Source organism: Apis laboriosa, unplaced genomic scaffold (assembly GCF_014066325.1).
Source record: "Apis laboriosa isolate Shangri-la unplaced genomic scaffold, ASM1406632v1 scaffold68_cov148, whole genome shotgun sequence".
NCBI classification, from domain to species: Eukaryota; Metazoa; Arthropoda; class Insecta; order Hymenoptera; family Apidae; genus Apis; species Apis laboriosa.
The window spans coordinates 5632500-5647682 of NW_025224135.1; the positions used below are offsets into that span (position 1 = coordinate 5632500).

The 15183-nt window shown below is 29.7% G+C and overlaps 1 protein-coding gene across 1 annotated transcript; it reads right to left on the minus strand.

Annotated features, from left to right (window-relative positions):
• Positions 1-12135: 12135 nt before the first annotated feature.
• On the minus strand, positions 12136-14478 carry LOC122718789 (notchless protein homolog 1). The gene is made up of 6 exons (XM_043944120.1): positions 14062-14478; positions 13745-13984; positions 13386-13639; positions 13035-13272; positions 12716-12937; positions 12136-12408 (listed from the first exon to the last, which is right to left on the minus strand). The coding sequence occupies exons 1-6, from the start codon at positions 14432-14434 to the stop codon at positions 12269-12271; spliced, it is 1467 nt and encodes a 488-aa protein (XP_043800055.1). The 5' UTR covers positions 14435-14478; the 3' UTR covers positions 12136-12268.
• Between the last annotated feature and the right edge of the window lie 705 nt (positions 14479-15183).

Here is a 15183-nt window from a genome sequence, read left to right on the forward strand (position 1 = left end):
TTTTGATTCATCGACGAAAGATCGACCCAAGGTGATACGAATCGGTGCTGTACGTACGATCGAATAAATAAATGGTAAGGGGGAGGGGGGAGATTGCGGTTAAGTTTTTTGAGAGAGTTTATTTTCTGCGGATATTATTGTGCAATTTTTCGTAGAAATATTTGTCGATGTGTGTATGAAAAAGTGAAAGAAAATTATTGCAAAAATTAAGAAACGTTAATGTTACGATTTATTTTTAAATTTATTTTTAAAAATTGGTTAATATCTTGGTAATATGAATCATATCGTGTCTGACAAATCGAAACATGTTTAAAAAGAAAAATTATTATTTATATAATTATATATAATTACTAATATAATTAGTGAAATATTATAAATATATTACTAATTACTAAATAAAATACTAATTAATTACTAAATAAATTACTAAAATACTAAATAATTACTAAAAAAAAATTATAAATATATTACTATATTACTAATATAATTAGTGAAAGGAATGAAGAAGATTATATATATATATGTGTGTGTGTGTATGTATGAGCTCTTTCATTGTCCAATAATCTTAAACGTCGACAGGACAACGGGGGGAGGATACTTTTTTACTCGTCGATAAGAGGAGGGAGTAACTCCTTTCATATTCAATAATAACGTCACGCCGCAACGTAGAGACGCAACTTTGAATACGTATATAACAAAAGTTGGAAACTTATAAGATGTCAAGAACTTTCTAAGATAATACAACAAGACGTGAACGCGTTCTGGCAGCGGAACCACCCCTCTCTCCCTCCCTCCCTCCCTCCCTCCCTCCCACCGGCCTCCAACAACTTTCCCAATTTGCTATCTATGACTGCGGCTACAGATTCTAACTCGATACTCGCGGCTCTCCTTTTAATATTCATTAAATCTTAGCCGGCTGTCTTGGGCGCCGTTCCGACGAGGGGCCGACACTTCGTTGTCGGATTAACTCGTCCGCGTTGCCCGAGTTGAAAACGACGCGTCGACGAAAGTAGACGCGTCCAATTTTCGCCAAGCAACCTGCCTCCCTCTCCTCAACTTCGAAACGACGAAATAATCCGAACGAAACGATCAAAAGGTGTTCGCCGTTTTTTGAAAGCGATACGCAATCATCAACCAGGATAAATAGGGGAAGGAGATGGAAGATCTTTTTTTTTTTTTTTTNTTTTTTTTTTTTTTTTTTTGAGAAGAAGATTTATGAAACGTTTACCCGAGGCTGAGGAAAAAGGGCGAAGAGAAATAATTTTGTAAACGGTGCTCGTTGGAAAATATTTTCTTCGGCGGCGTTTTCTTTTTGAAATTATCTTTCTCTCTTTTTAGTTGTTTTTGAAATTAAAAATTGCATGCATATTTTTTGAAATAGTTTTATATCGGAAGGGTATATCGTTGAAGAGTATATTTACGAAATTTTCAAGTGATTTTTGAACGATGTATTTTGTATTTAAGGGATTGGCGAAAAATCGATTTCTCCCCCCTCCCCTCTCCCCTAGTAAGTAAACAATTGATGGACGTGTTTATTTTTGTATCGAAAAAATAAAAAATACGCGAGTTTTTCTAGTTAATTTTTTTGTAGTACCCTCGTCCCCTCCCCCGTGCAATGGTAAAAATTTTTTATTCAAAAAAATAAATATTTGGAAGATATACTGGTAAAAACTATTCCCGCGTTCGACACTCAATTTTCCATCCGACCATTCATTTTCTTTAAATTCAAATCCAATAACAAGATTCCATTCTTTCTCTCGTTTAATAACAAAATAACAAAATTGTCCAATGATATTTTATGAGAATAAAAAAAATAATATGAGCGAAACTAGTAGTGGTAATACCAAAGCTAATAGAAAAATTTTAATAAAGGTAGAGAGATAAATCAGAAAGAAGATAAATGAATTTTCAATTCGACTTCCATAGTGGGAGGATTCCAAGTAAAGGGATGTTCGTTAAGGCCTCGACTGAAAGAAAGCAAGCACGCGTTTTTAACACACTATTGCGGGGCACACTATGAATGCATAAAGCGGGCCGGTTCTACCATGAAATTTTCATAACTCACGCCACTTACCGTGAATTTATGCTCGGTCTGGCCGCATTGCCGACATTACCCTTCGCTTTGCGCGACATTTTATCCAACATTTATGATCGCTATAAGCTAAGATCGTTACCCCTGTTACTCGTATTTTTCACCATTATCGACTAATAGGGCCATAAGTCTCGGTACGACACAAATGAAAAACCGCGCCGACCACGCATCCTTATAATGATCCACACCGTCGCGATACGTCGGACAATTTGGCTTAAAAGGCAGCGTATCGAATGACACGCCGTTGATGAAACGAGTTTCGAAGAAAATCAATTTATTGATGGAGAAATCAGATTATTAAAAATGTGCCTTCTTTGGAAAGGATTGTGAACATTCTCGTTGGACGATATAATAAATATCGTGATTTATCATAATATAGCAATTAGTATTGATTTATTAACATTTATTGTAAAGATGTAAGCCACACGATTTTCATATTCAAAACACGATAAAGATGTAAGCCATAAAATTCACAATGATTTCTCTCCATAAATCCTCGTGTACACGGTAAATTTCGCATAATTCATATTCACAATTCAAATCCCCCACAAACATTCACCAACTCCCCCTCCAAGAAAAATCCAATGACGTAACGAAACACGCTCCCTCTGAATAAAATTAAGATTTAGAAGAGAAATCTCCCCGTTGCCCCAACCATCGACAATATCTTTAGCATATCGCGGGCGTAACAACCGCGCGAAAATAATATAAGCAGCTTAATCCCACTTCCCCTCCCTCGTGCGATCCTGATCGTTGTCGATCGTAACGGATCGCAGATAGAGGGCCGCGTGCTTTGCCTCCCGTAAATAGGAGAACCACGAACCACGTTGCTCCGGGCCAATGGCGCGGGATTCTGCGCGTAGCAGCCCGCTCTGACAAGTTTACGGCGTTTAACGGCGATGCAAATGCCGTGGGGCCGACTGTATACGCGCGCGGCCACCGCCGAACCGGCGATAAAGAGTAGAATACACGGACGTAATTACACGGCGCACGGTAATCCTCGTATAACAGGACAACGGGGAGTGGAAAGAGCGAGGGGAGGGGAGGAACGTGGACACTCGAAACCGGGTGTCGACCACGGGACTGGCTGCATGCCAGCTGCTATAGACGTTAGGAAGTGCCGTTTTCGAACCAGTCGTCTGCGCGCCCCTCCCTCCTCGCGAGACTCGATGCGTGTGCATGCTATCCCCTCCTTCCCCCGTGTAGACGCGCGAACATAAGTACTAACAGCCACCAGTTGCCTGCTCTTTATGTCGACAGGGATGTGTACGCGTGTATATAAAGGGGGAGAGTATGTATAGAGAGGAGGTTGATAGTGGCAGATAGAAGGGCGATTTTGATTATTTGTGGATTGGAGAGAGTTCCAGGCATTGATGATACGATTTAGATATCAGTCGTTTCAATGTTTCGTAATGATGTATAGAGCGAGGATAGTGGGTTTGTTGAATCTTCAGATTTCAAAGAAAAGATTTGTGTTGTTGCAGGTAAATGTAATTCCACAAACAGATTCATTTTATTTACCAGTTGTTGGTACTTTGTTTTAATGACGTCGTGGCGCTGCAGTCGATCAATGAGCTCAGAGACGATATTGTTTTAAAGCTCTTCGAACTTTGAAATTTATAGTCATTAAGTTTGCTCTTCTTAACATTTTCGTCTCTTCCATTAATCTAGAGTCTAAAAAATTCGTTCCTTCGGTATTTTTATTAAAAAAAAAAGTCAACGATATAAATCTTTTTATTATAAAATCATTGTCAAAAATAACTCATCGGTGTTCTTCGTAGACTGCTTATCGTCGAAGTAGAATAAAGGTAAGGCTCGAAACTTTTAGCGGAAGATTGTTGATGGTGCAACGACGCAATACGGATGAAAGTTGCCCGAAGCGCATCATCCACGACGTTTTGATGGATCTACATTGAGTTCGTGGCGAGCTGACGCGACTCCTTGATCGATTAAGTTGCTGCCAATTCGACGTAATCTTTCTCCCTTTTTAATTTTCCTATCTCCATCATCCGTGCATGAGTTGTCAAGAGTTTCACTCTTTAAAATTTTCGAACGAAGCCTTCAACCGAGCGACTTGGATAATGTAGCTTTAACGAGTTAACGAGCAGTATCATCATCATTGTACTGAACTTTTAATTATTGCAAAATTTTCATAAAACATATATACTTTTATTGTGTGTGCATATATATATATATATATATATATATATTATATACAATATATGAAATATAATATCAACTTATTTAATTTATAATTTGCAAGTTACTTCAGATCTGTTTTAATAGAAAATTATGAGCATGTAAAAATAACGGTAAGATATTAATATAAGATAAGAACCTTGAAAGAAAAGGAGATACCTTCTTCTTCACCTTGTATACTAATAAAATTCTCTACACTTGTCTATTTGTGACTTTATTGTAAAGTTTAAAAATAATAAAAGCTATTATACGTAATTAACTACGCGATCACAATAAAAATTATATATTTCATATAAACATCTTTCAACTTATATATAAATAAATAACTTCGCTTTAAACTTTATCTTTATCGATGGAAGAATGATATTCTTGATAAACTTCTACTAATAAAATACCAATCTTGAAAATCTTTCTAAAAAAAATTATTTCATCGTCAGTTTCAAACGCGTACAATTTTTTTTCCGATTTCACTTTCATTTTTCACAATGCTTAAATACAATCACATTCTAACCTAACAAAAAGATCATAAGAGAACAATGTTTCGTCTTATACATTAACACTTTACAAAAGCATTATCGTAACTCAATGATCTTCTTTTCACCATCACGATGCAATCCCATTCCTGTTTTATCAAAATGAAAAAACAGGAAGGAGAAGAACGATCACTTTTTTCACGCACGTATCACACGCTAGTTTTCCCCGTAGCGAAACGAAATTTAAGTGCGTTCTCGCATGTTTATTCGTCGTTATACGGTTACGCCGCGGAAATAATTGCTCGAAGTGTAATTTTTAGAAACGGTAGCAGCGCTGGCAATAGATATCTAGCCCGTATAAATTGAAACGGCGGCGTGCCGCGGCCGGCAGCGACGGGGAAAAATTTTAATTTCGTTTCTGCGAGCGAAGAATTATTCTCTCCCCTGTGTACATATATTTGCCTAGGTGGCGCGCGTGTATGTGAGCCCGCTTGTCTGCGGGCGCCATGATCGCGCGGACCAACTGTAAATTACGATCAGATTTCAACTTGGTTAGACATCCAAGAGAGGTAAGATGGCCACGGTATACACGGAGATTCGAAAGATCTATCTACTGGTTTAATGAGAAGTGAAACACGACACTTACCAGTAATGAAATCAATGTTCGTACCTGTAAGTACTTAATAAAAATCATACAGTTCATTTAACAGACGTAAATTGATTCTCTCAAAGGTATTCTGCCAGTAATTGCCAAATTTTTTTTATATTTTCGCGAACAATTTACATTTGTATTTGTATTTTATAGATTATATATATTATAGTTTTCTCTGAAAGTAGATAAAATAAATGTTAATTAGAATTGTTATATAATTATTTCAATAAGTTTATAAGTTAATAGAATACTCAGAGAATACTCATTCTTATCCTTACTTTATTAATTAATTTTATTTTTCGTCTCGACATAAAACCAATTGTAAACACAAAATGTAAAATTCTTTAATTAATACATAGTTGAAAAATAATTTCAAGAATTTAGCATTAACCTACATATTGCAACAACCATCTAACCATTGCGTAAAAAAGAAACGAGAACTAATTCCACACCATCCGTAATACATAACTACACGATCGAAAATTCGTTCGATATTATCCAAAGAGGGAACCGATATCCCTCTATTTCCATTTTTGCTCGATACAACTAGCATTATCCTATTTGCATGGTGGAACGCGGCGAGCATAAAACGGGCCGAATTCGGGGGAAAATCGAGCAACTTGTCGCCAATTTCCAACAACCGATAATTGTCTTCGAACCTTCTCGTCCCTCGTATACTCGACTATCGATTATCTATATATATATACACACACATCCCGCCAATTCGATCCCCTTCTATTTTCGAATTACGATTATCATCGTAAACGAGCAGATGGCGCGATATACACTGGTATATGGAAGATTACAATTTCGCTTGCACGGCCAGTCGCGAGGATCAGTAGTCTCGCTTTTATTTCCGTCGTAGCTTCTAACGAGATATTGATACAGTCGGAATACAGCTGTAACTTTCTACTTCCAGATCTTTCTCTCTCTCTCTCTCTCTCTTTCTCTTTTTCTCGAGGAGTATAGACTCGTCCGCAGTGAGTCGTCGTTACGCGGCAGGATGGGCTCGATAAATCCACGTTAGTATGTGCGGAGGGTTGCCTGTGTGTAACCACCCTTCTTGTTCTCGAGCATCGTCCATAACATCGTTCCAGAGTTGCACGACGCCGGCGGACGACTCGAAAATTTATTATCGAGTTGCGGAGGGGAAAAAGGTGAACACACAGACGTAGACGAATCTCGGCCCGATGTCCTCGACTCTCGAGTCGAATTCCTTTTTCCGGTACGGGACGAGCGGCGACTTCTGATCACGCGTTACCACCGAACCAATCGATTTAAAGGGAACGGATTCGAAGCGATTTCCAACGTCCGCGATAAAACTAGTCGTCCAAGCGATGAGGAATTATTGTATTGTGAATTAATGGTGGATATGTTTTGTTCGATATATCAATTAGAAAAGAATACATTTCAGTGAAAAATCATAAAATACTTTAAGCTACGATATTGAAAATTTTTAATGTAATGCCGTGTAATTGGTATTGTAATAAAAATATCCTGAAATAGATAATAGATGTCTAAGATTTCAAAGTGCGATTATTTAGAAATTATTTTTTATACGAGAAAATATTTTGAGGAAAATATAGAATAATATTTAATGGAATATGTTAAATGATTTGAAGCAGAAAATATTAAAAGGGATAATGGATAAAAGTAAGAAGCTTGTCTGAAAATAACGTATTACAAAATGAGTTGGAAGAAGGATCGATATTAATGCAATATTGCTGTATACACGATACGCGCATATTCATCTTTGATCTTGACCAATCGAGCAATATGGAAATAATACATTATTTCAAACTAAAAAGTCGTATTTAATTTATTGTATGCAATTATTTGTATTCCGTTTGTTTTATAATCCTGAACGAAAATGATTTGACGGAAATTGAATTTTCGGTAAATGTTTAATCGAATTTATTATTGGTTAAACGAAATTTGATAATATTTTTCGTAAATTAATCTCGTTAATTCAGAATGCAATATTTATTTTTGTTCTATGTAATAAGCGTTTATCTTAGTCTTATGCTTTCCTATTTTTATATAAAATAATTTAATATTTTATTATATTTGAATTTAACGACTTCTTTAATATGTCACATAAATTTCGAATCCTACAAACATTTATTCTGGAATCTGAAGTCAATTATTTGTGGAATTTAAATCGGAATATAAAATAAATCTTATATTGGATTCACATTGAAAATAATCTCTAATTCCATGTATCAAATACATCACTCTTGAGAATTTACCATTTACCAAAAAATTTCTCTTTTTTCACTATTATCAGGTCATATCAAACACACTTAATTTTTTTCTATAACGTTCGATGCCGCATCGAGGCAAGCAGAAACCATATTCGTATAATAATTCCAGATTTGAGAATTCACCGCTGGTGAAGAGAATTATTTTTCACATGAACGTTACCCACACAAAGAAATCACAATCAATGATAATAGCACGTACAACGAGAGCCTTGAAATTTTTAACATCGCAGTAACGTAATGATATCTCGAAAACACGGTTGAACTTCATTGTCTTCGTTGACACGCGAGCATTAATTAAACGAGCCTATGTATGTCGATGTATTTGTTAAAAAAAAAAAAAAGAAGAAGGAGAAAAAATAAGAGGAATCATAGGATATAAAAATAAAAAGAAAGAGAAAAAAAAAAATCATTGGCGGAACAACTGAATCCCTAACGAGTACACGTTTTACGGCTGGTACGCGATATCGGTGAGAATATAATAAATACGTCCCTGAAAATACGTTCATACACGGTGAACAAATAAAATTGTCCATAAAACCTCGTCTTTACGTTGGAGAATTCGTTGTGCCGTCTCAATGCGTACCTGGAAAAATTTCGTTCTTATGCGATGCACGCAACCGAGCCCTTCGCAAAGCCAACTTGTATATAGCTTCGCTTAAATGTACCATCGTGCAAGGCCATCCATCTTAGGATTGCCGATCCCCGATTTTCGCGTGCAAATGTGGGAAACGGTTTCGTCTCGTAGGTGCGCGAGAAATAATTCTGTGAAAAGTGTTCAAACGAGATCGATGGGGTGCAGACAATGGGGATCGAAACGCGGGAATAGAGAGAGCGGAAGGATGTGAACGCAAATAGCGTCGAAGGAAATCAAACATGGCCGATGCGCGTAATGGCGTGACGTGACAAACGAGAGAGAGAGAGGCGAAGGAACTACATACGGGAAATTTACATATCGTTATTTACGCGGATCTTATTCACACACGATTAGAACGCACTTTGAGGTGTGTTCAACTCTCTGTATACGCAGAGGAGTATAACGATTTTCGTGGAAATCGATTTATGTATGAAATAAAGAATTTTACGTGCGGATACGTAAGTATTTGTTTTCCTTTTGACCGTAGGGTAATCCGTACTTATTGCACGTTGTAAACCATTTTCACCGTGGTCAAATGGATTTATGATAATTTTGAAAGTTCCAGGATAATAAGAAAAAAGCTATAAATTCTAGCGGATTCATTGGTTTAATTGAATAACGACAAAGAGGAGGAAGTGCTGCCTCCAAAGGAGCGGAAGTTGCAAATCAAACTATAAAATTTTATGGATAGAAGTAAAGTACTTTTTTTTTTTTTTATGGAATATCATCTAATACGCGTTTTAATTGTTCAAAAAAATTGAATTGATCGATCGAAAATATGGTTATTTTTATAAATTTTTACAATTATTTATACGATTGATCGACGGTATAAAAATATAAAATTTTATTTTCATTTTTTACTTATAGTGTCATTTTTTTATTGTATTATTATATCAATAGATCATAAAATTAGTAAATTATTAATATAATAATGAAAATCTTAACATTTATATATTTATATACTATATTTAAATATAGTATATTAAAGTATTTATTGAAATCTACAGGTAATTGTTTTTTTATCGATATCAATGCGCGTGATCTTCCGAGTTACGGTTACCAAATGAGAAAAAGTAAAGTTAATTTCGTTTCGATTGTATTGTTCAGATATCGAAGCTATGCGCATTTAATTTTAATATATAATTTAAAATTGCGCACGAATATAATTAATTACATTTTTTATTCACGAGTGTTCAAAATATATTTATTCATGCGTTTTAATTGTCGATACATATCATTATTATCGACAAATGGCAAAACTTGCTTATTGGTGTATTATCTACGAACAGTAAGTTGCAGTACTTTTTAGTACAGGTGATTGGTTTATTTTATAAATAAATCAATAACTATAAAACTTGAATTAAATTTTAAGAATATGAAAAATAAATTTTAAACATTTATTCGTTAATAATATTAATTCTAAATTAATATTTATATAATTGTTATAAATATAAAATTATTATTCTATAAAAAAGTATTGCAAATTGTTATTATTCAATTTTTATAAACTTTTAAAGTATAATATAAATACGATATAAAAATCGTTATTTATCTTATCAGTAGATTGTGTATCATTATATCTTTTATTAGTAATAAATTATAAAATAAATTAACGTATTAAAGTAATTAAAATTATTAAATTATAAGTAATTAAAGTAATAAATTATAAAATAAAAATCTAAAAATTAGTAAATTATTTTCACTATAAGTTTATTTTTGATTATTTTATAATCATTTCTCGTTTAAAATAGCAATTAGAATATTTTATTAACAAAGATAAGTTAAAAACTAATAAAACAGTAAATCTAATTATTATTTTAATTTAATTTGTAAAAATATATATTATATTATATATATATATTTTTTATTATTATTATTTTTATTATTATATATTATTATATTTTTATTATTATATATATTTACTATTATAATAAATAGTAAAACAATAATTAACAATAAAATTATTAACAATAAAAGTCCAAAAAATATTAAATTATTGACTATTTATTCCCAAAAATTAGTTTTAAAGCAATCGATAAAAAACGTACATATTCGCCAAATTTCGGCAGCGATTTTCTATAAATATAAGCGAAATCGCGAGAGAACGAACAGTTTTTCATTTAAGCTTGACATAATAGTTCGAAATTATAACATTTTAATTAAATTTTGATTATAGAGAATAATTTTTTATCATTTATTCTTAAAACATTTATTCTATTAATTAATATTTAATATTATTGTACATATAATATATTGTTTATTCATTTTATTTTTTAATTAGTATTTATTTTCTCTTGCACTTACTTTTTCATTTATATATTCATTTATTTATTTATTTATTTTTTTATTTATTCATACACTTATTTATTCATATATTTATACTTTTATTTTTTAATTTTTTTATTCATTTACACTTTTACATTTATTTATTCTTTTATTTACTTATAGATATTTATTATAGATATTATTTACTTATATTATTTGTTCATTTATTTATTTATTTTTTTATCGTTTGAAAATTTTCCAAAGATTATTGTTTAGAAAACAATATCAAGCTAAGAATTACGTAATCTTTTAGATTTTTGGATTGCAAATATTATTTTACTTATCATGAGATGTCAAGAGATCGTTGATTGACATGATCATCTTTTTATAGTGAAACTTAATAATTGGTATTGTTTTCCAAAACATAATCTTGATTGAAATTTTTAATAAAAAAATTAAAAAAATATTATAAAAATTTTTAAAACAATTAAATTAATTTTAAAAACAATTAAGCAAAAAATAAATATTCTTAATACGAGAAATGATGTCTCTATTTTTTGTTACATTAAAGATCAAAATATATTGTACTTTTGACATAAAAAACGATGAATATGTTCAATTGACATCTTGTATCTCTATGATTGCATATTAAAAGTATTATAACAGAAAAAATAGTGTAAAAAGACAATAAAAATTTGAAAATTAATGTCATGTCGAGAATATTATAAATGAAATAGACACAAGGAAAGAATAACCAGTAAAAAAAGATAAAGATATAATAAGAATTGATTGTTAATCATTTTTTGAATGTTTTGATTTTTGAGAAATATTTTTAGTACTCAAGAAATGACGCTAATAATAACTTCTCTTACTCTATCCTTCTTTTATTGTTTCTTGTTTTTTTTGTTTCATTTGCGAAACTTAACAAATGATGCTGATTTTAATATTTTTTAATCCTTCTCCGTTTATTTCTTATTATTTATTTTCTTTTTTATATTTTTTTCTGAAATAAAAATACGAAAATATATATAAAAAATATTCTATCTATTAAGACATAATATATATATTTATAATACACTTGTAACAAAAATACAAGTAGCATAAAAATTATATGGATTGAAGTTTAGTTTCATTTGTTATATGAATGTACATGTTATATTGTTATATTTAAATATAAGTTGCAAGATAGAAATCTTTAATATATCATGGAACATTATAGAATTTTTATAAAATATTACAGATATTATATTCTTCCATTTCTTTTCAATCATACAGCTTATTTCATTTATCTGAGCATGGCTTTTTTGTATTTACATGTACATGATCAGTTTATTCTACTTTCCTGAACAAAATTATTGATTTTTTAAAAGAATTTAATTCATTATTATTCGCGTTATTATTTTAACAATAATAAATCAATCGCCTTTGTTATCAATGCCTATTTCAAAAAATTATTCTAGATTATTTTAGATTAAGATTTAATCTAAATAAATTAATAAATTAATAAATTAAGATTATCCATCTATTTATATTTATATTTCAAACAATTTCTTAATAATTACATAATAATTAAATCTAAGATCTTAATTAAATCTAAGATCTCTTCGAATAAATATTTTGTTTGTGAAAATTTCATTTGTTAATTGCATAAAACTTCAAAATTATTAAAAAAAATTTTGTACACATTGTTTAATTTTGCCAAAGTCGTAAAATCTTATCCTTTCCACCGGATACGACACGGCATCCATCTGGAGACCAATCCACTGCATAAATTTCGTCTGCATGACCAGGTAAATCTTGACAAAGTTTTTTCGTTTTTAAACTCCATACTATAACAAGAATAAAAAATAATTTTATTATAAAACTGATTCTAATTAAATTATGTAATGATTATGTTTATGCTATCATTAATCTATTTTTTCTTAAAAGTTAATTTAGAGATTCATCAAATAGAATATAATAAATAATAATAATATTTTAAATTTATCAAATTTTTTATCAAATAAAATCTTCATCTGTATCATCCAATTATTTTTATTTATTTTTATTTTTTATTTAATAAAATAAAATAAAAATATATTGATATATATTTATATATATTAAAATAACATAAAAATATTTGTTATTTTTAGTTACCTTTTAAAGTAGAATCTGCACTGCCACTAACAAGTAAACGAGAATCTGCACTCCATGAAATTGAATATACAGCTTGTACATGACCTCTTAATGAAGTTATATATTTTCCTGTATTTGATTCCCATAATTTTATTGATTTATCAAATGAAGCAGATGCAATTATACGACCATTTGGCGAGAATTTTACATCATTAATCAATTGCTGATGTCCTGTCATTCTTGCTAAAAATTTAGAGAAAAAAATATTTATATTTTTATTTTATGAAAATCGTCTATTTATATATATATATGTTTATATATATGTTATAATGAATAATACCAATGAATTTTTTTTCCTTTTCTGGTTTCCATAGAAATAATGTAAAATCATCAGAACCAGAAACAAGTATTTCTTCACCCACAGATTCATAATATTTTTTTGCATATTCTACACGAGTTTCAGTTTCATTTTGCTCTGTTCCAAGATGAAAAGGACCAGTTCTGAGTACATAGTCGACATTTAATGTTAAAGTATTCACCCAATGTGCATGACCTTCTAATGTTCTGCATAGAATTCCCTATATGTATTCAATTTAATTTCATATTAATTTAATTATATAAACACTTTATGAAATTTACTATATATTTGCTATTTTTTATTTAGTATGTTTTTTTTTATGTATTAACTTACATCTTTAGCTCTCCATACTTTTATAGTTCTATCTTGTGAAGCAGAATAAATAAGACCATTTCCACCCCATTTAACACATGTTACACTTTTTGTATGACCAGAAAGAATACGAACTGTTTGTGAACGTATTGTGTCCCATATTCTTAAATCACAATCTTTTGAAGCACTAACTAAATATTGGCATTCAGAATTTTTATGATATGGTTCCCAACATAAAGAAGTAACCCACATTTTGTGACCTAACATAGCTTTTCCTAAAAATGTATAAGAATCAAATATAAATTATATTATTTATATTTTAAAAAATTAATTTATTTTTCATTTTTTTATAAGTAAAAGTAAATTTTTCTAATAGTTACCTATCTGTTTTCCTGTTTTTGGATTCCATAATAATATGGTACCATTTTTACATGCAGATGCTAGCTTAGTTCCACATGGAGACCATGATATACATAATACCCAATGTTTATGACCTTCACATGTATAATATGGAGTTTGTGTGTATATATCCCAAAATCTAACTGTTGTATCTCCAGAACCACTAGCTAAACATGTTCCATTAGGTGAAAAAGCAACTGATATTACTGCCTCTTTATGTCCTATATTTCATAAATGTTTGTTTTTATTTAATATAATATATATAAAATTTTATAATTCTATATAATAAAATATAAACCTTCTAAAGATCCAGTACATCGTGTAATTGCTTTTACTTTAAAAATTGCTTGTGGTTGATATATAACTTCAATTATATCCTCACTAACATTAAAATTTTCTTTAATGTTATTTTCCAAACTATCTGTGATCTCAATATTATTTACATAAAAAGCAAAAGGTATAGGTTCTTCATTTTGTAAAAGTGTATTACAAATTGCTTGTAATTTATCAACTGTAATATTTATAGGTAAATCTAATAAACCACCAGGTAATATTTCACCCTTATCTGATTTAAAACGTGATAAAATCCGTTTAACTTTTATTGTTTCTGTTGAAGAATTTCCATTATTTTGTTTATTTTCATTTTCCTCTTCAAATTTTCTTTTATTCATGTTTAATTAAATAATTATTATTTAGATATTTCTTAAAACGATATAACGATATAACGATATTATAAAAATTTATATAAATTAAATTTGCATTAATAAAATCGTATTAATTTTAACATTATTTATATTAGAAAATAAAAAAATTTTTTTTAAATTCATATAAAAATAATTAATTATTTACATAAAGAAATGTTATGCACATGGTCAGAAAAAAATTCACAAACAAAACTTAAAAATTATGATTTTGATTATAACATGTGATTCTAACCTATTTATATTTATAAATGAAATAAAAATTGGTCAAATTTTCAATGAAAATTTAAATTTAATTCAATCGTTGAAAAATTTTTTAATGCATTTAAAATATTTTAATTATCAATATTTTTTTTAATATATTTTATTAAATAATTATAATGTATTTATTTAATATTTGTTATATCTAATATTTCTTAATAAATATTTACCAATAAGAATTTATTTTTGCATTTCTTTTGTTTTTATAAAAAAAATATAATTTATAATAAAAATATCAACAATCAAATCAAAAATAAGAATAATATAATAAATAAGAAATTATATAAAATTTATTTATAATTATCATTCTTTGATATTGATAATTTTAGAAATATACAATTTCAATTTAATTAAAAATTATTTTTTTAAAGCCGCTCTTTCATGTAAATATTTGTATATTTAATTTCTTTATAGGATTAAAAAAAAATAGAGTTATGCCTCTCACTTATCTACTATTC